Here is a 26,498-nt window from a genome sequence, read left to right on the forward strand (position 1 = left end):
CCAATCCCCTTCTCCATACTTGTATAATCTAGATATTTCTGTTTCACCCACTAGCCCTTACGGTTTTCTAGTTTAGATTGTGCTTAGGGCAAAGCGCCTCTGGCTGTAACAATCCCAGAGACCATTAGGAAGGCATGCCGGGTGTGGAACAATTCTTTGATGTGTGGAACTACCCTGCATACCTCAGGGACTCTGGAATCTTTGGTTGTAGCCCGCAGAATGTCAGTAGTCTCTGCCAGCCTCTGTACCAATCACAAATAGCCCCTAAATTTCCTAAATGTTTTCTAGAGGGCATACCACCACCCCCTTGAGAAACATCAATCTTCATGATGGATATTTAAAGCTGTTTTATGAGAGTCTTTATTAACGTGGGTATGTGTTCATGATTTATTTATACATGGAGAAGAAAGCAATTATATAACAGAATTACAAGGTGATCTTATTTTTGCTTAACATATAATTATATACAGAAACTTATACTGGAAGGACACAAATCAATATTTTATTGGTGGTTATTTTCAGGTGGCATGATTAAGGGTGGTGATTTAAAAAATATTCTTTTTGCTTTCCAAATTTTCCCCCAGTGAGTTCCTCTTAAGTTTGTAACTGGGAAAATTATTTATAAATGAAAAAAAAGCAGTACATACTGTTCAGGATATAAAACCATAAATAAAATTGTTGGCGGTCACTGCAATCATATTAAGTAATTTTATTTTCTGTTTCTTTGAACTGTTTTATCTCAGTCGGAGATAGATAGGAATATTAGGAAACTATATTAGAGGAAAACAGATTTATTATTATTATTATTATTTTTATTTTTTTAACTAGAAGAAACTTAAAAGACATTTTCAGTGGTACCTGTGGCTTTTATGGTTTGGGTTAGTTGGAATCAGAAAGCAAATATTAAAGGTGATTTTTATGGGGTCAGATGACACTTAAAATCAGAACTTGTATCTTAGATACCTCTTGTTTGATTGTCTTATTCTGTGGATAAAAGTAAAAGAAAGTCTCTTTTTATACCCTTCCAGCTGTGCAAGTCTTTCAGCATTCCCCTAGCATAGAGTTCTAATCAAGAGAACCCCTATGACTTTGCAGATGCCAGGGGCAAAAGAAATACCAGGGCCCATTTAAATGGAAATAGGTTCTATGAACAGAAACTTGAGAGGTAGAAACAGGAATAAACCTGTATTTCAGGATTTCAAACAATGCCTTGAATTAACACCAGTACAAGAAAACATCTTTGGCTACACTGAGCTTACTGAATAAATCCAGATACACATAACAGAGCGCTTGGGGTGTGCATGTGGAGGGCCAGTTCCCTAGGGAAAGGAAGATTGTTGTCAGAAGTAGGTTAGAGATAGAAAGTGCTGGGAAGATAAAATCACTCCACTGCTGGAGTAACATGGGGGCCTGGGGAGAACTTGGAACGGATGGAAGAAGAGAGCTGAGAACCAGCTTTAAGGTAACTACCAAAAAGTGTCTGGTGTGCCTGGTCTAACTTGAATGAGATGAACACAGGGGAGAACCAGCCTCCTCTGACCTGCCTTTCTGATCATTAACTCACCCTTGCCCCTCAGACCAGCTCTAATCCAGGTTCTGTTCATCTTGTGCCAAGACCACACTGGTAAGGACAGGGTAACGTTGTAGGTATGTATGGCATTTGTTGTTTGCTTTAAGAAGGAATGATAATGAGAATCCTAACTAGCATAAGGAATAGCAGGCGTAGAGTGCTCGCTTATTCAAGACACAGACAAGGGGGCCATAAGGCTAGAGAGACTGAACTGCAGAGAGAATGTATTATGTGGTATCAGAAAGGTTGGCAGTGCCCAGATGGCACAGGGCTCTGTAGCCGGGGTATGGATCTCGGATTTTGTTGAAGTTGAGGGAAGCCACTGGAGATTATCAACAGGAGAATGACATGCTCAGATTTACATCTTTAAAAGACCACTCTAGGTGGTGTGTGTTGTGGGGAGACAGGGAGACAGTGGAGGCCAGGCATCATCCATGTGGGAGATGATTGTGACAGTGACAGCAGAAGAGGAAAGAAGAGTGGTGGAGATTATAGACTCGTATCTTCTTTTTGGAAGAGAAAGAAAACCTTTAATAGGGAATAGGTAGGATTTAGGCTTTATTAATGCTTATTTAAGTCCTCTGTGCCTTAAGTTCTTTTGTTCTTAGAACTATCCTGATTCATAATTTAAAAGCTAGAATGTTAGAAGGCCAAGTATCAGATGTAATATCAGAGTGTCCAGTGCAATGAGAATTTAATATTCATCAAATATTTACCTGCCATTCAAATTAGCTACCCCCCCCAAATTATTTGTGATCTCCTGTCCTCTCCACTTTATCTGTCCCTAAACTAAATCTTCATTTGTATGATTTTTTTTCTGTCCCTGACTCAGAAAGATAGGTATTGTGTTTACTCTGGACTTGCTTACATTAGATTTCTCCGTAAAGCAAAACCTCATAGAAAGCCTTGGGTACAGGGAGGTGGTCCCAGGAAGCAGGAAGTGGGGGGAAGAGGAAGAGCTGAAAGCTGGGGTGTAGCTGAGGTTACCACTCTTGGCAGCTGGAGATCGGTCCCCTGAGGACTCGGTGAGGAACCTTGTATCCCTTTGAAAGTGGGGGGGCTACAGTGTTTATTCACACACTCCCCTCTTTGCTGGCTGAGGGATGTCCCCAGAGGAGGTAATTCTCCCACACTTCCAGGCTGAGGGAGTGAGCTCTGCCTCACAAAATTCTTGAGGCAGAAAAGTGAAGAGGCTTAGCAGGTACTAAAAGGGGAGTGATTTGAGTGAGCAGAACTGTCCATGGCACTGAAGCATCTGCTGTGACCACTGTGCCTCCTGAGCTGACCACTGTCTGGCACAGGAAGCACAGGTGTCTCGTAATTACTTGCTAAATGAATAGAAAAAAAATGAGATATGCAAGGAAGTGCTTCGTGTCCAGCTCAGCAAACCTATCATTATTAATAATAACGTATTAGAACTTCCAATCCTAATGGATCCTGTGTCCTCAATATCCCTTCCCAAACTCTTCTTTCTGATTCATGGGGTGTCTCTGAACCACACCCGTGGCAGCCCAACCTCCTTTCTTCTCCCAGTCCTGGTGCTGGCCTCATGGGTCTTACTGCCCATCCATTCTCTGGGTATTGGCATTGTTCTGGCTGTTTCTGGGCTCTGCTCCGACCCACCAAGGTGAGGAGCGGTATCTATTCCAGTTCAGCTGGGCTGCTCTGTGTTCAGTGTTTCTCAGTGTCTCCAGGGACATGACTCTTCCAGCTTTTGGAATGTGTCCCCTGGGAGGCCAGGCCCGAAACACCCAGGGAACTGCTGAATTCACAGAAGTCCCTCTCATCTGTGCTCTTTAGCCACTGGTATCCTCCCAGTTGCTGCACTTGGACTTTTAGGATAATATTTCCCAATTAGGAGTCCCCTGAATCACTTGTTAAACACATGTGGCCAGTGCACTCCTTTGGAAATTCAGGTTCAGTAACGATGGGGCCCAGGAATGTTTTTAAGGACACTGATTGGTTGTAATTTTCAGAGGAGCATAAAGGGTGGTAGAGCTTGGGTTCTAGTAACTACTAGCAGGGCATATTGTTAGAGATTAGCATTCTGCCTCTAGCCATAACCTCCTACTCCCCTCTATGGGAGTTCATTGACCTGGACAAGTACATCCATGGATTGAAAAGTCAGTTCATGAACATCTGTTGACTTCTGGTTCTGTTTTCCATCAGCAATCTCTTTGTGTCAGGGGTCATTTCAAATTCAATGCCTTGGTTTCTTTATCTTTGAAGGTGGCTGCCTAGTATTCAATCTCAGTCCTTTAGCACAGAAATTTGGTTAAAAGAAAAACACCAATAAGAGAATGTCTTTAATATAGCTTAGATTCCCTAGAGAACAGAATTTTTTATTTACTGGTATTGAGGGTTGCTATTGTTGCTAATAATATTACTGGAATTTATTGGCATTGTGTCCGTGTCTACATATAGAGCTATTGTTTGTACATAAAGAATGTTTTGCTCAGATGGTTGTCCTCTTGGGATACACCTTTTGTTTTCAAAAGTGTTTCAGGAAACAACAGTCATACAGTCAGCTAGCAGTCATCCGGGTATACATTAGTGTATCCCATGCTGCTTTCTGAACAGAGGCTCAGTTTAATGCGGTGGAATATCTTGAACTCTTAAGAGTGATTCAAGGTTCAGCTTGGTTCGGCCTTAAGGTTCTGATTCTGTATGAAGCACTCTGAAGAGTGTACTGGCTTCTCTCCTTTTACTCTTTTTGCCCAGGTTTTCGTAAAAGTGGGTTAAAACACCACTTGCTAATCTTCAGCAGGTCTCTTCAGGGAAGAAATGGATCTGCTTGTAGGAATGAGAGTAATCCCACCCTGCTGTCCTGCTAGCATGTTGCAGATGGAGGAGAGAGCATGAGTTTTATCATAATCATCATATATACTTAGGAATATACCAGAGTTGGCAGCTGTCCCTAACCCTGGGATGAATGCTTTATTTATTTTGAAAAAAGACTTATTTGTTTACTTTAGAGAAAGGAAGAGAGAGCATGAGCAGGAAGAGCAGAGGGAGAGGAAGAAAGAGTCTCAAACAGAGTCCTGAGCATGGAGCCCAACCCAGGGCTCAATCTCACGACCCTGAGATCATGACATGAGCCAAAATCAAGTTAGTTGCTTAACTGACTGCACCACCCAGGTGCCCCTTCACCCAGGGTGAAAACTCTATTAACAAACATATGAGTGCCTACTCTGTGCCAAATGTCACCATTAGCCATAGATAAAAATAACAAGCAAGACTCACAAGGTCCCTGCTCCATAAAGTGTCATAAGAGAGAGAAAGAGACAATCGGGTAATTATACACGGTTAAGGACTATGTTATGGAGCAAATAAGGAATTATAATACAACAAGAACATGGGACACCTGGTTGGCTCAATCCATTAAGTGTCTGCCTTTGGCTCAGGTCATGATCCTAGGGTCCTGGGATTGAGTCCTGCATCGGGCTCCTTGCTCAGCAGGGAGCCTGCTTCTCCCTCTGCCTGCCTCTCCTCCTGCTTGTGATCTCTTTTTCTCTCTCACTCTCTCTCTGGCAAATAAATTTTAAAAATCTTAAAAAAAAAAAAAGAACATATAAAGGGGAGACTTGATTTGAGGTACCTGGTATCTACAGGATGAATGTTTTAATTAGGAGAGAAAGTGTATAGGGAATAGCATTATGGGCACAGGAACAGCATATATAAAGGCCTGAGGTGGAAATGACCATGGTGCATACAAGAAACTATAAGAATGTCAGTGTAGTAGGAGCAGAGAGGGGAATGGTACGAATTGAGGTTGAAGAGGTGCACAGATGCTAAATCCTGTAGGGTGTCCCAGGATACTTTAAATATATTGGCTTTTAAGTGCCATGTGCAGAAGGATAGTGACAAGGGGTTGTGTGGAAAATGGTTTGAGAGTGTAGAGTGGAAATAGGGAGATCATGGAATCAGTCCAAAAGACAGATTATAGTAATTTGACTTGAGGTGGTAGTGGTGGAGGTAGAGGTAAGAGAACAGATGCAAAAGTTACTTGGGATAAAAAATTGGAGGACTTCATAATACAATGGGTATTGAGCTTTAGGGAGAGGAAAGTGTCAGAATAACTCTGGCACTGGATAGAGGGGGAAATTTTTCACTGAGATAGGGAACACATTCATCTGCAAATTTAATTATAGATGATTGAAATATTGATATAAATTTAAAAATCCTATGCTAAAATATTGCTTCTTCACAAATTATTACATCTGTGATCTGACACTATCCTTAGGCCATGAAAAATATTTTAATGCTTTGTTCATTTTGCTATTTTGAATTCCAGTACATATTCTGAGGGAAGACCACTGAAGGATGAACCTACATATTGGCTTAGCATATGCTTTAGGGTTCCAGCAATGTGGGAACACCAAAAAATTTGGAAAAGATCCTCTTTAATGGGTTGTCCACAACTTTGCAGTCACCACATCCAGGAGAAGATCTTTTAATATCAGTGCACAATTAAGTTTTCTATTTTTCTGCCAGAAGTGCTTTTAATTTGAATTATATCTTAGTGGCAATGGTAGGGCTGGCAGGGGTTGTGGTAGTGATGTGGCAGTCAGTCCTGGGGGTTGTGGTGGTGACAATACTGATGATGGTTGTAGTGGTGATGGTGACAGTGGTGGTGGTGATGACAGTGTTAGTTGTGGTGACAGTGATGGTGGTGACAATGGTGGTGGTGGTGATGACAGTAAGAGTGGCAGTGATAGTAGTGGGAGTGGCAGATACAGTAGTGATCACAGTGATGGTGGAGGTGATGGTGGCAGTGGTGGTAACAATTGCGGTGGCAGTGGGGGTGACATGGTGGTGGTGATGATGGTGGTGGTAGTGATGACAGTGGCAGTGGCAGTGATGGTAGTGGTGGTGGCACCACAATAGTGGTCATGATGATGATGGCAGTGGCAACAACAATGGTGGTGATGATGACAGTAGTGGTGGTGACAATGACAGTGGTGTTGGTGGTGACAGTGTTGGTGAGGGCAATGACATTGGTGGCAGTCATGGTGACAATGACCATGGTGGTGGTGGTGGTGATGACAGTGATGGTAATGGTGGTGATTACACTACTGGTGGTGGTGGTGATGACAGTGATGATAATGGTGGTGATGACAGTGCTTGTGGTGGTGACAACATGCTGGTGGTGGTGATGACAATGCTGGTGATAGTGATGACGGTGCTCATGGTAGTGATGACAATGCTGGTGTCGGTGGTGATGACAGTGATGATGGTGGTGGTGACAGTATTGGTGGTGGTGGTGACAGTGCTGGTGACGGTGGTGATCTTCAGAGGCATGATACTCTTGTCAGTGCTGAGACCCATAATCAGGCTCTGTGGAACATAGTCTGCATTTCTTGTTGCCTGGACCAGAGGACAGGGCTTTGATGGAGCTGGCAGAGTGCTCTGACAGGCCTACCCGTAGCAGAAATGTGCATGGTTCCTTTCCTATTGTTACTTTGGGTGAAGGGAAGCAAGAGAATTGGAGGGAATGTTTGAGTGTGACCTAGAATTTATGTTTAGGCCAGTTTTCAGACAGGATTGTAAATGGTTCAAGCAGTATCTTTAAAGATCTTTAAAAAAAGGGAATTTGAGATACCTGGATACTGTTCCAGTTCTCTTTTCATTGCTAAATTCCTCTATGGAGTAGCTTTCATTTTTCTTTCCTCTTCTGCCATGACCTTTATCTTGTTCAGTCCACCAGCCTTTTGTTTCTCTGCTTGCATTCTCACGATCTCCAAATGACTGAGATTTTCTAGCAGTGTGAGCTTGGGCAATGCTCCTGCATGTTCTGTTCTCCTTGCCTCCCTTTCTTGTTTTCTGCTATACTTAGCACCTGGTACACCATAGAACACTGGTTTATTTCTTTAGGTTCTCTTTCCTCATATGAAAATTATAAGTTCCATTAGGGCAGAGACTTTGTTTTATTCACTGTTTTATTCCAAAAACCTCCAATAGGACCTGGCACATAGTTGGTGGTTCATAAATATTAATTTAATAAATGAATAAAGTTATATAACTGCCTTATTTTCTGTTAAGTCAAATGGGAATACTAATGCTAATCTCATATAGTTACTATGAGGATTAAATGAAATAATGTAAGTAAAGTACCTGGCATTCCCAGGCTGGTGTAGTAAGGGCTGGTGAACTGTTAGATGGTCCATGGCACTCTTCTTTCTCATAACCTCTTTGTCTTTGTTATTTAGAATGATATTCTGGTTAGCTTCTTACCTCCTTAGTGATGGATCTGTACCTTCTTTCTTCTGTCCACTAAACTGGCCAGTTTTAGAGAATTGCCCAGTGGCCCTGAGTAAGGAAATGCCAGGTTTTGTCTTTTTCAGCTTGCTTATTCATAAGGCTTTGATTATTGTTAATAAAATAGACTATGTATTATCATCATTTATAATTCTGTTATGTTAGTTTTCATATATGATTCTAGATCCATGTGTTATTTTTTAATACAGCTAGCAGTAGTATCATGAATTATCCTATGAGGTAGCTTCTATTATCCTCACTTTACAGATGAGGAAACCAAGCCTTACAGAGGTTGATATCTTACCTGTGGGTACACACAGCTAGTAAGTGGATCAAGAAGACATTCTTAGATCTGTTCCTTCTGTTTCTTCCTTTACCCATCCAAAAGCATGCACAGAGTGTATACCATAGGCCAGGTACCATGCTAGGCTCTGGTTGAACAACAGGGAAAAAACATCAGTGCAGAACCTGTGACCACTGCACATCATAGTTACCATTACCACAGCCTCTCTGCTGAGCACACTGTGGAGTGTGAATTCTAGGGTGACCCCTGCTCAGGTATTTTTACTTCCCTAACTCAGCCTTACTTCAAGCTGCAAATATCTAAATCTAAACTCATGAATTGCCTTTCTTTCTGCCAACTGCCTGCTCTCCCCACCAAAATTACATATTTTTCTATCTCCATTAGAAAAAACACCTGTCATCTTTCTAGTCACATAGTCTCAAAACTTTGGAATAACTTTGATTATCCCATTTCTTTTATTCCATACTTTCAATACACACCCAAGACCTCTTGATTTTTTCCTTAAGATTTTATTTTATTTTGAGAGAAAGAGAGCATGAGGGAGGAAGAGCGGAAGAAGAAGGAGAAGCAGACTCCCCTCTGAGCAGGGAGCCTGACATGGGGCTCAATCCTAGGATCCAGAGATCATGACCCGAGCTGAAGGTAGACACTTAACCAACTGAGCCACCCAGGCGCCCCTACCTTTTGATTATTTTTATCCTTGAAAATATGTCTCTTGGTTCTCCTCCTCAGTTCCTTTCTACCATTCTAATATCAGCTTCTATGCCCTGATCCTTGACTTACTGAAATTAGCCTCAAGAATGGGTGTTAATTTTATCCTCTGCTTCAGACTTCACTGAATTGTAAGTCTCCTAAAGGCCTAGAGTCTGCTTATTGATTATTATCTCCCCAACACTATACCAGGCAGATAGGGGACATTCAGATGGCTATTAAATTAAAGCAACTTTGATGCTTAGACCACAGTTCTTAAACTTAATTTGGAGGTTTATTTGGTGATTATAAGTACCTTCTTCCCTGGAAGATCACGTAAGTATATTATAAGTAGGCTGTTCTCTGCGTCTCAATAATATATATTTTTAACAAAGTCTGTTTCTGCTTTTTTCCATTAACGTTTGCTACTTGTGTATTTGTTTTACTGTCTGCTAGCACCAAAGCCCTAGAGACATATATGGTTAAACTATAAACTGATAACTGTTTTTTCTATTGAATACCGCTCTTCCATTTTTCTCATGCTACCATAACTCTGTAGAAATGCAATTTGAGAACCAGTGTATATTACAAAGAAATTATGAACCATTCAAAATTTTAGATGTTAATGGATTGGACACAGTAACTCTTGTGCCTAAGGTTTCCCCCATTTGCGGGATAGAGCAATTTAGTATTTCCCGAAGCCCTGATATTACTGTGTTTGCAGCTCAGGGAATTGATGGGGATAGAATGGGTGTGCCAGTGGTCTTCTTCCTTACTTTCTTTTCCCACTTTAGTGATCTCTTCCTGAGCTCACTGTTGAACCCTTAACCTTCCTGCATACTCAGGAGAGACATGCTGGCTTGTACAGATGTAGTAGAAATCAGTGCATTCTAGACTATTTGGTTTACCATCTCCTTACTTTTCTCATTGGAAGTAAATTATTTACATAGTTAGCAGTGCCCTTAGACTGAACAAATTTTGCATTCTTAAAAATATTTTGAAGAAGTTATGCTTATGGCATTTCTAAATGTGTATCATGACTTAAATCATTAATCTTGTTGACCCTTCAGGGAACATATATAGTTTCTTCAGGACTCAAACTGAAGCTGCATAAAAACTGTAAATAATTATGTTCCCAAATAAATCTTTTTATAAATGACTTAACAGTGACTAAATCTTGTATTAAGAAAGCAGGCATTTTGTAAGAATAATAACTATAATTTAATACACTTATTATATAATAGCATGCAAACTGCTGCAGAAAAACTTGAATGTTATATAATAGATACTATTAGATCATAACATTTGACAAATTATGATTTTGAATTCAGCATCTGCCTGTAGTGAACTTTTGTTTTTATTGTGTGTTTAAATTTTAAAAAGTTGATTCAGAGTAGATGTGCTTTAAGTCATTTTCTTTTATTAGAAATTATGTAGTGGCAAAACCCAGCCTCATCATGTTACACAGAAATTAATATGTTTACTATATTAGTTAAAAGATAAGATGAAATTTCCAAATGCTATCTCCAGTGAACAAATAATATCTTTCTGTACTGACTGTATCAGATATATCAAATCACATACACAAAACTTTTTTGAATTAATGAAAAAATATTAAATCTGTTTTAGATACTGAGGATTCAGCAGTGTAAAAATGGACATAATCACTAAGTTTTTGGAGCTTACATTTTAATGAGGAAATGCAAATAAACAGGTTATGTCAGACAGTGATAAGTGCTAAGAAGAAAATCTAAGGACAGTGGGGTAGAGAGTGTAGGGAGGGCTTCTTCTAGTCAAGGACATCAGGAAGGCCTGTTGGGAGGTGACATCCAGCTACACTGAGGTTTATATGTTGGTAAAGTCAGTTCTATGAAGATCTGGGGCAGAACAGTCTGGGATAGTGATTAGGATGGTTTGAACAGGGAACAAACAATATGTGTTCAAGAAACCAAGAGAAGGCCAGAGAGGCTAGAGTGTAGGGGACTGGGTGTGAGTGTTAGGAAGTGGGGCTGGACACTCAGGCACAGAATTCAAGCACTGTGATGTGTTACAGACTATTATAAGGAGTCTGGATTTTATTCTGTGGTCAGTGGGACACCAATGAAGGTTTTGAACAAGGGTACAGCCAGATCTGTAACTGCTAGCTTCAAATGTGCATTGTTGAAAGATTTCTTTTAAATGGAAATAACTTTTCTTTATATTTTACAGAATCGACCAGAGGGCTGCCATTTGGTCAAAGGATGCTTTTGAGACTCATCAAGACTTAAATGAAGTAGGTGCCATCATTATTGGTTGTATGAAATGAATTAGCCAATCATGAAATTTATTATTCTTTTTTCCTAGTATTGGGAATTCTTTCTGATTAAAACTTTAAGTGTTTTTGCTCTTAAGTGAGTTTGTTTTCCCTGTAGCTCTTTGGGTAATGTTTTTCCTCACTCTGGAGCAAATAGATTTAAAATTATCTGAGAGACTGCTCACTACATTTTGGACCTAAACCAAGTCCAGCAGTCATTTCATTATTCTGTTTTCGACTTTGCTTTAGGATTGTATAACCATGGTGTGGCAGTTACATTTGTAACTCTTTCTCTTAATTTTATTCCGTCTCTCTCTCTCTCTCTCTCCTTCTCAGGGCTTTTGTAGTCTCAAATGTAAACCTGCTTACTATTTATCCGTGGAGTATGATATAGTTTGGTGTTTGCAATAAGGTCTTCTTAGTACATTTTGAAATATTGAAGTCCTATTTTCCAATCCAAATGATTTCTCATCAAATTGGACATCATTATGTTAATGTTTGGTCTAAATTTTCTTTGAAATAGATCATTTAATTCTCCTGTTGGAAATCAATATAACATAATTAGGATCACTGTTATTATGAATGCTTTGGCTTAAGACCTTGGCTTGAAATACTGTCTAGTTTCCCTTGCCCTCATTTTATAATAAAGGAGCAGTGGGTGGTATATCTGATTAGGATCATAGCAAAAGGAATGAAAAGACTTGATGCTCAGATCCCGGGAAGAAAGATGATGGACATGAGGCAAATTGCTTATTTGTTACGTGAAGATTGATTTCTTCTCTCCCTCCAAGAAAAGGCAATTAATTAAATTTAGGGGATTTTCTTTTTCATTTTTTACTTTAGAACTTGGCAGAAATGAATAGCCAAAGTTAAACCAGCTGCCTGATTAAATCAAGTTAAAAAAAATAACTAAAGTTGTGGAAAATGACCTAAAGTTAAAAAAACAGAACACTGCTTGTTATTTATTTGTGCATAGAGATGGCCTTCAAATTCCCCAATCTCATTCATGGTAATAAGAGTGACAAAGAGTTTAAGAAAAAAGAGGCAAGAGGCTGAATCAATGAACACATTGTTTATAAGCAAAATGCTAGCTGTAAAGAAGCGCTGATTTGTTTTGACACAAGTGACTAGAAAAATGAGGTGATTGTAAGAGTCAGCCTGTGATAGGTTTCAAGTATTTCGGAGAAACTCAGATTTGTGAACTAGAAGCCCATAAGAATGCTGAGATTACTTGAGCATTCTGAAATCACAGATGCGAAAAGATCTATTTGAAAATCTGCTTCCCTGTATTTCTTTGCTACATTGTATTGGCAAATTTCATGAACTGTGCCAGTTTATTGCTCTGGGATTACATGGGTGCAAGAACATTGAATGGAGACATGTATTCAAAATAAAATAGGCAATGCCCTATTTTAAATGTGTGCTCTTCGATGATAAGGGCATGCTGCTGATCCAAACTGTTGATAAGAGTGGTGTGTGCTCAGTGTTTTGTTCCACTCAAAGGGTAAACTGTGTGGGATGTTTGTTCCAGTCCACATCTTTGGTGCACTTTCTATTGTGACTAAAATTTGGGGGCCAGAGGAAACCTAGGAAAGCCTGAATGGGAGAAGTATGACCCATGCAGGGAGGGTCGGTACATTGATGAAGACATCCTATAGAGTAGATATATATTTAACTGGGTTTTTCTCAGCATTTCCCCAACGTAGGGAAAACCAGACTCTCTTATGGAAGAATCCCGTCGTAACATTTATTTAGGCAAGAATCCTATGGAACACAGTGGGAAACACTGCTTTAATATTTTTAATTGAAACAGAAAAATATATATAATGGTGCATATATCCTAAATGTACAGCTGGATGAACTAGATTAAGAAACGACATTATCAGCATCCCAGACACCCCTGTATAATTCCTTCCAGTCACTATTCTCCAACAAGGATAACTACTCTTCAGACTAAAATAAATTTGTTTTGTCTATTATTGAGATTTTTATAAATGCATTATATGTACTTTTCTGTATCTGATTTCATTTACTCAGTATTATGCTTCTGAAATTCATACATATTTAGCAGGTAGTTTTAGTTTTCTTCTCCTTGCTGTAACCCATTGTATGTTTTTTCCCCTAGTTTTTTACTATTATGGTAAGTTGTTACTGATAACATTTTTTTTAAATTAACTGCTATTTGGTCTCTGTACAGCTGACTTTTTACAGAAGTATTCCTTCTATCTCTAAACAGAAATGCAAGACTTTTTTGTTATGTTAGCTGTCTTCATTCCCCTTTGTTCCTTTCTTATTTTTATTTACCACTGCCCCCCTCCCCACCATTCACACATAGCCATATAGTTCTCTGAAATGAACCCACCAGATGCATATCTGCTTTCTTTCTTCACATCAATTGCAAGTCTAAAGTCAAAAGAGTTTCTTAAATATTTTCCAGACATTTCCATAGACCCTAATGCTGTATATACACAATAAAAATTTTAAGATGTTACATATGTACTTTATATTTTCCTAAAATTTCATATCTGTTAATTTACTTCTACTTTTTGAACTTTTTAATTATACTTGCTCTGTCACAGATAGATGGGCCTCAGCTACAGCTTGGTTCCAGAGCTGACACTTGACTCCAGGTGTCCTATACTAAGTAAGACAATACATGGTATGATTTGTCTACATATAAACACCTGTCTCTGGGTATATTCCCCTACTTTCCCAGTGAACTGGCTATAAAGTTCAATATTCTTTTTTTTTTTTTTTAAGTAGGCTCTACACCCAGCATGGAACCTCCCAGTGAACTGGAAAACACATTCACTTATATTCACTTGGCATGAGTATAGATTTGATTCTGGCTAGTCTCACTTTTCTTAAGCGACTCTCAAGCTACTAGTCTTTGATCTTGGGTCTCTTGACAGGACATGCAACCCCATCCCATGGGTTTTAGTGCCTCTGAGACTGTGTTATAGGAGTTTGTTTATGAAAAACTGAGTAAGTTTCCCTGTTGCCATTGAGCTGAACTGTCAGATTTTTCCTCTGTAAGACATCAGAAGGTTTTATTTTTGGGGTCTTCTGGATCATAATTGAAAAATATTCTAGACTTGAGATCTATCAATGTCTCTCATCCATTTTTTTTTTCTTAAAGATTTATTATTTATTTGAGAGAGAGAGTGGGGGAGGGAGGAGCAGAGAGAGAAAGAGAATCCTCAAGCAGACTCCTGCTGAGCGACAGAGCCTGACACAGGGCTCAATCCCAGGACCTGAGATCATGACCTGAACTGAAATCAAGAACCAGCCAGTTAACCAACTGAGCCACCCAGGTGCCCCAAACAATGTCTCATCCATCTTTATCCTTGGTTTTATTTATTCTTCTACATCCATATAATTGATAAGCACTCAATAGATCAAAAAGCTGAGGGTAAATGAGAACAAACATTGTTTTCCTTCATCATATCCTAGTAAATCCCCTTCTTGGCTCCATTTCCAATTAAGAAAAATAACAGATGTATGAAGAAAACTAATGGGTCTTCTCTTCCCTGAGAAAGCACAGCACATTGGGTCTTCAAACCACTTTTTCTGTTAGAGACTGCATATCATAAAGCAGTATAGGAATTTCTTTTAGTTTTTCCATTGTAAAATTGAGGCAGGAGGTTTGAATTGGGTTAATTCTAGGAGCCTTTCAGTTTTGTTTTGTTTTGTTTTGTTTTAATTTATTTGACAGAGAGAGAGATCACAAGTAGGCAGAGAGGCAGGCAGAGAGAGAGGGGGGAAGCAGGCTCCCTGCTGAGCAGAGAGCCCGATGCTGGGCTCAGTCCCAGGCCCCTGAGATCATGACCTGAGCCAAAGGCAAAGGCTTAACCCACTGAGCCACCCAGGCACCCCTAAGAGCCGTTTCAGTTTTAACACTCATTGATTCTACCTTTCCCCCCTTCCCCCTATTTTTTTTTTTTTTCATTTTCCCAGTGCTTATAGAATTTAGTCACAGTTTCCCATCAAGGATGAACAAGGCAAACCATCCCAGAGTTACTGAGGGGAGGGATTAGGCCTCAAGGCCAGTCATCTGAAGGCCTGGTTTGGGGAACAAATACTAGATCTTCTCTGTTACTTTCTTCTCTTGAACTCTCCTCTTACCATAAGTTGGCTTTCTTTAGTGATATGCTTGTATTCTTTTCTCTTTAGTTTTTGCATATCTGTTACTGCATTTGATTTGTGGTTACCATTAGATTTGCATATAACATCTTCTGCATATAGCAGTCTATATTAAGTTGACAGTCACTTAAGTTTGAACCCGTTCTTTATTTCTTTCCCTCCACGTTTTAGGTATATGGTGTCATATTTTACATGCTTTTAGTTTGTAAGTTCCTTGTCAGATTTTTACAGATATACTTATTTTTACTGCTTTTGTACTTCCTTCTTTTTTACTCTTACTTACGGTTTTCCCTTTTGACTCAGAGAGTCCCCTTTCATATTTCTTGTAGGGCTGGTTTAGTGGTCATAAAGCTGGTTTAGATTTTGTTTGTATCCTATTCTGCATGATAACCTTGCTGGATAGAATATTCTTGACTGCAGATTTTTCCCATTCAGTACTTTGAATAGATCATGCCACTCTCTCCTGGCATGTGGAGTTTCTGCTAAAGTCCACTGATAGCCTTATGGGGTTTCCCTTGTATATAACTATCTTCTTTTCTCTTGTCACTTTTAAAATTCTCTATCTCTACTTTTTATGATTTAAATTACTATGTGTCTTGGTTTGAACCTCCTTGGGTTAACTTTGTTGGGGGCTCTCTGTGCCTCCTGAATCTGGATATCTGTTTCTTTGCCCAGATTAGGGAAGTTTTCGGCTATTATTTCTTCAAATAAATTTTCTGCTCCCTTTTATCTCTCTTTTTCTTCTGAGATCCCTATAATGTGAATGTTATTATGCCTGATAGAGTCACTTATTTCCCTAAGTCTATTTTCATTTTGCATAATTCTTTTTCTCTCACCTGGTTGGCTTGATTACTTTCTATTACTCTGCCCTCCAGGTCGCTAATTCATTCTTCTGTTTCCTCTAGCCATTATACATTCCATCTGGTGCATTTTTAATTTCATTTATTGTGCTTTTCATCTCTGATTTTTTTTTAATGTTTTCTTTCCTATCTCTTTGTTAAGGATCTCACTGAGGTCCTCCACTCTTCTTAAGTCTGGTGAGTATCTTTATGATCATTACTTTAAATTCTCTATCAGGCATGTTACTTAGCCTCCATTTAGCTTAGGTCTCTTGCTATAGTTTTGTCCTGTTTTTTTTCATCTGGGACATATTCCTCTGTTTCCTCATTTTGTATGTTTCTCTGTGTTAGGAAGGTCAGCTGTCTGCTGCTCTTGAAGGAGTGGGTGGGGTATGCATCTTTAATGAGGTGGTATTTGCCTTTTCCAGCGGAGATGCAGCTACTGTTGACACTGGACCATCTGGGGCCATTCTGCAAAGTCTATAGGAGTAGGATAGGTACAATGCCCATAAATTTTGCATGCTGGTCTTCTTCTTCTGCAAGGGACATGCCACTGCTACCAAGACCAGGGCCAGCCAGGGTCAGATCGACAAATGCACATGGGCAGGGCACACAGTTTTAACAAAGTATACGTATCTTTGTAGGAGACCTGTAGACCTGCTGCTACAACAAGGTGGAGGCCTTGCAAAGCATGCTGTCTGGAGACATGATGTCAGCAAGTTTTGCACTGGTCTTCTGGGAAAAAGGACTCACAGCCCCAGAAATGAAGCAGGCCAGTCTGGAGGGGGCAGGGTATAGTGTAAGCAAGTTAGATCATGAATGCTAGGGCTGTGCTGGTTCCCAAAGATGGCCGTGGTTTATGCTGGGGGTAGGAGAGGGAGCTCCTTCATTCCTGGAGGAGTCCTTTAGTGAAATCTGTCACTCTAAAACACACTCTGTAATTAGTAAATAATTCTTCCTCCTATATGCCCCAGGAATTCTTCATACTGCTGCTTCTATGTTGTATCTCCATGAGCTGTTTGTAGAGTTATCTCTTTAAAGGAAGGACTCAGTTTACTCTTGCCCTCCTGGCTCTCCCAGAGCTAAGCCTACTGATTTTTAAATTTCCAGGTTTTTAGTCCTGCTGGTTGTAAGAATGCATAAAATTTGGCCCTTCTGGTTTTCAAAGTCAAATGCTATGTTATTTGTCTTCCCCATGCAGGATCCGCAATGTGAGGGTCTATCTATTTCTCTTTCCTCTGTACACCTGTGACTCCCTCCTGTGGGCAGCCACAGTCCCTTTAGCTCCCCACTGTGTCTCTGCCCTTTCTCCCCTCTTCCATGTGGTATTTTCTGTACACTGAGTTATGGAGTTTGTTGGTCAGTCTTTGGGTTGTTTTCTGGGTTATTTACACTGATCATGTGAGTGCTATCTAGTTGTATCTGTGGGGTAAGGTGAACTTAGGGTCCTCCTACTTTACCGTCTTTCCTGGAAGTCCTCTGGGGAGGAAATAGTGCTAAAATAGTGCTATAAAAGTGACATAATTTCTTAATGTAATTATCAATCCTATACAAGACAAAGAGAAGCTATGTGATTAAAGGTATAGAATTGAGGTCAACTGAACTGAAATAGTACAGTCATCCTAAGGAACAGACAGAAGCTCTGGGACAACTTGACTTTCTTTCTGCCCTTATATTTGCCCAACCTAGCTCTTCTGTTATCATCTTGCACAAGGAAATGGTCACTTAAAACAATGCCCATGACTTCTGTGCTTAGGAAAAAAATGTTTTATTTTCTTATCTGATAAATACTTTGTAGGTGTTCTGCATTTAACTTGTGGATAAAACAAGTTTTTGCTGAGAGAATAAGAATTTGTTTCCATTTTACTTTTTGCTTGCAATTCCAAGGTCCTAGAGGTAAGGTTAGCTACAAGCTAATGGCCCTGAAAGGGAAATTTGTCTTTAATTGCTATCATATGGATTCCTTATTTCCTTTCCCTCTGAGGCTCATTGGCTATAAAACTATCTTATACTGTCATCGACCAATATACAGTTAACCTCTCTAGGCCTAAGGAACCAGTTTATAAATCTGAAAAAAAAAAAATCTTGCCATGGGTTAATGTTTATCCAAAAGAGACATGCCAAGCACAAAGAAGCAGATACTCAACACTGGAATGGGAAAATAAATGCATGCCACATTAGACTTTTGCCTACAGTAAACCCTACAACTTTGATGTGAGAATTTCAAGGTGCCTTAGTCTTAAGGGATAATTGAGGGAGATACTTCTGGCTTGTTCCATGTCTCCAGAATCAAACTTTGGAAACATTGATTCCCACTAAGTAAGGAGTCCAAGTGAAATGACTGATTGTTGAAGCACATGAGAATCTAGAACCTTAATATAATTAAGAGTCTAGAATAAGATTACTTATAGGGCAAAGTGGAAGAGATGGATGAGATGGAGATTGTTCTTAGAAGGTTTGAGATCCTAGGAGTTTAAGGCAACCTGCTGAGATGGCCAGCCATATTTAAGTTGGCTTTATAGTTGACAGGGCTGAGGAATTATGGGACCAAATATTAACTTGGTTATTAGCCTGACACTGAGATAACTCAATATGGAAGAGACCTCTGATGGAGAGGAAGAAACCAACCCAGATGAAAATCACTGAGTCATGTACAACCAGGTCATGGAATGCCTTTTATGGGGGAGAAGAAATTGATAACTTAGCAGTGAATGTCAAAGGGGTAATGCTAATTTAACCTTCCTACATTATTGGCCTCTTTCTAACTGTGAAGTGGAGAGTAGGAAAAGGAAACAGTTTCTAAAAGTGGAGAAAATTCTAGTCACATTATTTTAGCTTTTCTAATAGAAGAGTAGTCACATTGTCTATGTCATTTTACCAATTGGTCATTTGTTTACCAATAAAATCTAATGTAGCTGAAAGAGGACAACACTCAAAAGTCCTTTGATGCCATTTTGGACTCCTTTTATGAGTGCTTAGAAAAAGAGGATAATAGAATCATTTAATGGAGTAAATATTCTGAGGTGCTGTTCTAGTCTGAAGATTCCATTAGGAGTCCTCTTTGAGTTTACAGAATAGAGTTGGAACATTTTAGGTGTTAATTGACCCTATATGGCATCCTAGAGATGTATTCTATACTACGCTTGCTTTGAAGTTTAGTTTTGACCTTATAAAAAATAGATGGGACATTTCCAGACGTGTTTGTGGTATCATCATTCTCAGTGATTGGTGCAAAACTAGAGGAAGAAAAGATGCCCAAAGTGTAATTAGATTCAGTCTTTTGCTGTGCTACATTCTGACCGAGGTTCTACCTTAAAGAAATTATATCTTAAGGTGTGCCATTGGAATTTTCAAGAAGGGTCTATGTTATAAGAAACAAGTGTAATAAATTATTCACATGTGGCAAATAGGCACTAATGACCTAATATCAATAAGAAGTTCTTATTTCATGAAGAGGACATCTGTCTTACTTTGCTGGCCATGAAAGAGATCATTTACCTACCTAAAATCAGTGTGAAAAATTCACATTTCTTTTACATAACTACTGTTACCCCTGATTTGTTGAGTCATTGTAGTCAAAAAAGCTCAACATTAGCCTCAGCATTAAAGTCAATGAAGGACCCTTCAATCTTACATTTTATTAAAAGTAGACCAATTTTCACATTTGTGGTGGCCCTTTGGACCCTATATGCATGTGTCTATATGTTTGTTTCCATGTGAAAGATTTGGTTGTCTTTTTATTACTATTCAAAGTTTAGCCTATGAATACTTTGGCCTCAAGTCATATCAGAACTCAAGGTGCTACTTACTATTTCATTTGAAATCTTTCTCCCTCAAAATTGTCTTAATTTTGAGAAAATAATATAATAAGAAGCTTCTTTAGGCCTTTGATATGTCTCAGTTAGGTAAATGGTATTATTTCTGAAGGAATAGTCAGTTCTATTTTTCTGTTAAAATACAACCCCAGTCCATAGGGTTTACCTGTAGCTCAGAATTAATTGAAGAATTTTTTTTTTCTTTTCAATTATCTGGTGACTGAAACTTCAACCTGGCTTTAATAATAACAGGATTTTACTGACTTACACAGTTGGAACTTTTAGGATAAGGTAGGCTCTGTACATGGCTAGATCCAAGGATTAAAAAGTTGTCATGTAGATGCCATCTCTTTTCATCTCTTAGCTCTGCTTTCCTATGTTGTATTTATTTTTAGGTTGATCTTTCTCTGGGAACATTATTCTTAGAGCTAGCAATTCCAGTATATATTAGTTTTCTATTACTCTATAATAAAAGCTTAGTGGTTTTGGATGCCTGTTTATTAGCTCATAGTTGTGTAGGTCATATGTCTGGATAGATTCACTTGGATTCTCTGCTTAAGGTCTCCCAAAACTGAAATGAGGCATCAGCTGCAATAGGGTCTTATCTGGAGATTCTGGAGAAGTTTCCACGTCCAAGCTCATTCAGGTTGTTACCTGAATTTAATTCCTTGAAGTGTATGACTGTGGTCCCTGTTACCTTGCTTGTCTTCATCTGGGGGGCAGCTCTCAGCTTTTAGAGGCTACCTGCATTCCTTCTCACATGGCTGCATTCATCTCTGAGCCACCAGTAGTACACCAAATCCTTCTGTGCTTTAAATCTCTCTGATGTTGTCTTTTGCCACCAGCTGGTAGAAACCCTGCTTTCAAAGGTCTTATCTAATGGGGTCAGACATATCCAAGAAATGTCTGTATCTTTCTTTGATCAGCTGAGTTAAGGTTTAATTAAATCCATAAAATCCCTCACAGCAACATCTAGATTAGTGTTTGAATAAACAGGGTACAGGAATCTCGGGCCATTCTGCCTACCACACAGTGAAAGAATCTCTTCTTTCTAGCTGTAAAAAGTCCCATACTTCAGTTTCATTTATGTAGCTTGGGGCATAGATTTCCGTGTTGAACCAGTCACTATGACCTTGGAGTTTAGAATTAACTGATTGGCTAGATGTAGACTATATTTCTCACTTTAGATCTGAGCGTGCTGTATCAGAAGATGGGCAAATGGATGCTGGACTGAATAATATTGGCCTCTGAAAGTATGATATGCAAAATAATTTTCTTGTGTGCTGGACTACTAAAGCATGCCATTTATTTTTTTTTTTTTTTGGTATGGTTTTCTGACTTAAGATTAAGTGATCTTCCTTCTTTACTGAAGCTTCTTCCTCAGCTAGAAGTGTCCTATTATTCATTTAATTTTAGCCAACTTCTTGTCGGAGTCAATGAGAACATACCGTAGCAAATATGGTCATAGTGTGAACCCTAGTTCTTATTCCCAGTTAAACGTACTACACAGCAAAGAAACTTGGAACTGTCTCTTGGTTGGTTTATTCAGCCCTGCCATTTAGAAGCAACTATCCAGCCTGGATTCTTATTTCTGGGAGAATCCTTAGAGTGGTGCTGGCAGAAAAGGCAGAAGTCTTGCCAGCAACTGCCTATATTCTTCCTCATCTGAGAACTAGAAAACCTTGAGAAGTGTTTGAGCTGAGCAGAAAAGTTGTAGCAACCCTTGCCGTAACTAATCCACCTGTGTTTGCTTTTGCCTACAGGCCTTCCCCATCTCCCACACTTCACTGAAGCTTTGTCCCATTGGCCCCTGCTCTTTCTTCTGCTCTGCTATCATGATTCTTTTCCATGTTATTCAGTCTTTCATTTAATTCTCCTCACACTACTAGTTTCCTGCTCTCTCATGGAAGACTAGAAGAGGCTACGTCTACTGCAGGGACTCCCAGGTGTTAGCCTGTGCAATTATTTTCATTGCTTCATAGCAAAAAAGAAAAACAAGAACAATGTCATGAGTTTTTCCATAAAGCTGGTGTGTTTTTATTTAGAGGTGGTCTTTTATTTAGAGATTAGTCTTAACTCTTTCATTGAGAGATTGGTCTTAAAATTTCCATTTTGTGATGAAAGGATGAGGAGGGTTTGTTTTTTATGTTTTCCCACATGCTCTTACTTGGCTAACATCTTTCAAATATAAATATATACATTTAATTTCCTATATATTCCACTTCTCTCACCCCTCCTGTAGTAGAAGAACTTTGTCATCTCCACTTTTCAGGGAGATAGGAACACATATCAATTTAATTTCGTATAGTCTGGCCTTGGTAGGGTTTGGTATATTTTTGTCCTTTTTAAGACATTATTGGCTTTCTTAGAGCTATAAAACTCAGATTTTAAAGCAGGCAGAAAATTAATTTTTTTAATTTTTAAAAATTATTAGTATTTGAGGAAATGGCTAATACTTTCCAGTGTGACTTGCCATCTTTACAATATAGGTAGGTAATATATTTTATCTGACATGATTTTATGATTTTTTAGTGGGATAGTTATTGATTTCTAATATTCATTGAATTTTAGAAATTGAAGCAGCAGTAGCACCAGAAAAAATAAAAGGCCTGAGGCCCAGCGTGGTTGTATGGTTTGCCCAAAGACGCAGAATTACTAGCCAATAGTAAATTTGAGATTAAAAGCTCCTATGTGGTCTGTGCTGTGCTACATTTTACTGAGTTTAGTTTTCTTTCTTTTCTTTTTTTTTTTTTTGAGGTGTAATGAACATACAGTAGCAGTTTCAGATGTAGAGTGTAATCACTGACACTTGTGATTTGACGCTTGTGTACATGGCGAAATGATCATCACAAGTCTAGTCATCATATATCATCATAAAAAAGGTACAAAAAATTTTTTTCTTGTGATGAGGACTTTCAAGACACTCTTCCAGAAACCCTCAAATATGCACAGTACAATTGGCTATAGTCAGTATGCTATATTCACCTCCCCATGACCTATCCATTTCACAAATGGAAGTCTGTATCTTCTGACCCCATGCACACATTTTGCTCACCCCAAACCCCTAAATAGAGTGAAAACCACCACTGTTCTTCCTATCCATTCATTTTGTTTTCTTTGTTTTATTTGTAGATTTCACATGTAAGTGAGATCCTATGGTATTTATCTGACTTATTTCACTTAGCATAATATTTTCAAGGTCCATCTATGTTGTAAATTTATCTTAATTTCATTCATTCATTCATTCTTTATCTTAATTCCAGTGTAGCTAGCATATAGTATTATATGCTGTATATTAATTTCAGTTGTACGATATAGTGATCCAAGAATTTCCTCTATTATTCAGCGCTCATCAAGATAAGTGTACTCTGAATTCCCAAGATTTCATTCTTTTTTATGGAGGAGCAGTATTGCTTTGTATATGTATATTTATTTGGTATATACACACATACATACCATATCTTCTTTATTCATTAATTTATTGATGGACACTTAGATTGTCTCCATATCTTGGCCACAAAATAATCCTGCAATGAGTACAGGGGATGCATATGTCTTTTTGAATTAGTGTTTTCATTTTCTTTGCGTGAACACCCAGAAGTGGAATTGTTGGATCATATGGTAGTTTTGTTTTTAATTTTTTGAGGACCCTATATATCGTTTCTATAGTGAATTAACACTCCCACCAGCAGTGCATGATGGTTCTCTTTTCTCCACATCCTTAATAATTGTTATTTCTGTCTTTTTGATAATAGCTATCCTATTGGGGTGAGGTGCTATCTCACTGTGGTTTTGATTTGCATTTCCCTGATAATCAGTGATGTTCAGCATGTCTTTATATGTGCATTGGCTGTCACTGTATCCTCTCTGGAAAAAATTGTCTATTCAGATCCTCAGCTCAATTTTTAATTGGATTTTTTTGCAACTGAGTTTTATAAGTTTTTTTTATATATTTGGATATTAATCCCTTATCAGATATGATTCTCAGATATTTTCTCCCATTCAGTAGATTGCCTTTTTATTTTGTTGTTGGTTTCCTCTGCTGTGCAGAAGCTTTTTAGTTTGATATATATAGTCCCACTTGTTTATTTTTGTTTTTGTTGCAGTGCAGAAGGGTTCCCTTTTCTCTGGATCTTTGTCAACACTTACTTTTTGTCTTTTTGACACTAGCCATTCTAACTGGTGTGAAATGATATTTCATTGTGGTTTTGATATGCATTTCTTTGATGATTAGTGATGTCAAGCATTTTTCATGTCTTTTGACTTTATATCTTTGGAAAAATGTCTATTTAGGTCTACTGCCTATTTTTAAATTAGATTATTTGTTTTCTTGGTGTTGGGTTGTGTAAGTTCTTTAAGTATTTTGGATATTAACCCTTGATAGATGCATCATTTGCAAACATTGTCTCCCATTCACTAGCTTGTATTTTTGTTTTGTTGATGGTTTTCTTTGCTGTTCAAAATATTTTAATTTTGGTGTAGTCCCAATAGTTTATTTTTGTGTTTGTTTCCCTATCCTGAGGAGACATATCCATAAAAATGTTGCTAAGGTTGATATCCAAGAAATTATTATTGTTTGTTGGAAATTTTTTGATTATTTAATTTCTTTACTAGTAATCAGTCTATTCAGATTTTCTTTAGGTATTGTATGATATCAGGTCTCATAAGCAGGTCTCTAATCCATTTTGAGTTTATTTTTGTGTATGGTATATGAAAGTGATTTAGTTTAATTCTTTTGCATGTAGCTGCATAATTTTTCCAACACCATTTATTAAAAAGACAATCTTTTCCCCATTGTATATTCTTGCTCCTTTTTTTATAGAATAATTGACCACTTGGTGTTGTATCCCAAAGATTTTGAACTTTGCTTTCATTTTTATTTGTCTACATGTAGATTTTGATTTCCTCTTTGATATCTTGCTGATCCCTTAGGTTGTTTAGTAGCATGTTGTTTGGCCTCCATGTATTGTGGTTTTTCCATATTTTTTTCTTGCAACTGATTTCAAATTTTACATTATTCTGAAAAGAAAAGATGAATGACCTAATTTCAGTTTTCTTAAATTTGCTGTGACTATTTTGTGTGTGACCTAACCTGTTATCTGTCCTGGAAAATATACCATATACACTTGAAAGCAGTGTGTATTCTCCTGTTTCAGGATGGAACATTTTGTATATATCTCGTAGGTCCATCTGGTCTAATGTGTTGCTCAAAGCCACTGTTTACTTATTGATTTTCTATCTGGATGATCTACCCATTGATGTAAGTGGGATGTTGAAGTTCCCTATTACCACCGTATTCCTGTCAGTTTCCTCCTTTATGTCTGTTAATATTTGCTTTATGTATTTAGGTTGGCTGCATAGATATTTACAATTGTTTTATCCTCTTGTTTGATCCTTTTGTCATTATACAGTGTCCATTATGCAGCCACCATTATGCAGTGTTTCTTGCTATAGTCTGTTTTAATGTCTGTTTTGTCTGATACAAGCTTTGCTACTTTGGCTTTTTTTTTTTTTCCCCCTTCCATTTACCTGGTATGTTTTTCCATCTCTTCACTTTCCATCTTCATGTGTCTTTAGTTGAATCTCTTACAGATAACATATAGATGGATTTTTTTTTTAATTTATGAAGCCACCCTATGTCTTTTGATTGGCACAATAGGTCCATTTACATTTAAAGTAAATATTGGTAGGTCTATACTTTTTGTCATTTTGTTAATTATTTTCTAATTGTTTTTTAGTTCTTCTTTTTTCCTTGTGGTTTGATGGCTTTCTTTAGAGTTATGCTTGGATAAATTTCTGTATGTGTGTGTGTGTGTGTGTGTGTGTGTATCTATTGTATATGTTTTTGTTTGTTCATTTGTTTGAAATTTCAATTTTAGTTAACATACAGTGCAATACTGGTTCTGCAGTAGAATTCAGATTCATCACGTACATATAATACCCAGTGTTCATCACAAGTGCCCTTTTTAATATCCATCACCCATCTAGCCCATCCACCAAACTCATTCCATCACCCCTCAGTTTGTTCTCTATTATTAAGAGTCACTTATGGTTTGTTTCCCTCTCTCCTTTTTTTCTTTTCCTTCTTCCCATATGTTCTTCTGTTTTCTTTCATTAATTCTGCATATAAGTGAGATCATATGGTATTTGTCTTTCTATAACTAACTTATTTCACTTAACATAATACACTCTAGTTCCATCCATGCCCTTGCATATCATGAGATTTCTTTCTTTTTTGATGAATGAGTAATATTTATATATTTTATATATATATGATATCATATATATATATGACATATATATCATTCATATATATGAATGATGTGGTATTCATTAACCTTGATCCATTCATCAATTGGTAGATTTGTGCTCTCTCCATGGTTTGGCTATTGTAGATAATGCTGATTTAAACATTGGGGTGCATTTACCCATTTGATCTGTATTTTTGTATCCTTTGGGTAAATACCTAGCAGTATAATTGCTGGATGGTAGGATAGTTATATTTTTAACTTTTAGAGAACCTCCAAACTATTCTCCAGAATGGCTGGACAAGTTTGCATTCCCATCAGCAGTGCAAGAAGCTTCC

At 38.1% G+C, this 26,498-nt stretch overlaps 1 protein-coding gene across 9 annotated transcripts in view; it reads left to right on the forward strand.

The window, feature by feature from the left end:
- The window catches only part of FAM13C (family with sequence similarity 13 member C), a 146,367-nt gene that overhangs the window by 60,048 nt on the left and 59,821 nt on the right, over nt 1–26,498 (forward strand). For all 9 annotated transcript variants that reach the window (XM_032842624.1, XM_032842590.1, XM_032842599.1 and 6 more), the window contains one exon: nt 11,031–11,094. In XM_032842624.1, coding sequence (XP_032698515.1) covers nt 11,031–11,094 — 64 coding nt within the window. The remainder of the gene's footprint in view (nt 1–11,030; nt 11,095–26,498) is intronic.

The sequence above is a fragment of the Lontra canadensis genome, unplaced genomic scaffold (genome assembly GCF_010015895.1).
Source record: "Lontra canadensis isolate GAN:19392208 unplaced genomic scaffold, GSC_riverotter_1.0 scaffold3, whole genome shotgun sequence".
NCBI classification, from domain to species: domain Eukaryota; kingdom Metazoa; phylum Chordata; class Mammalia; order Carnivora; family Mustelidae; genus Lontra; species Lontra canadensis.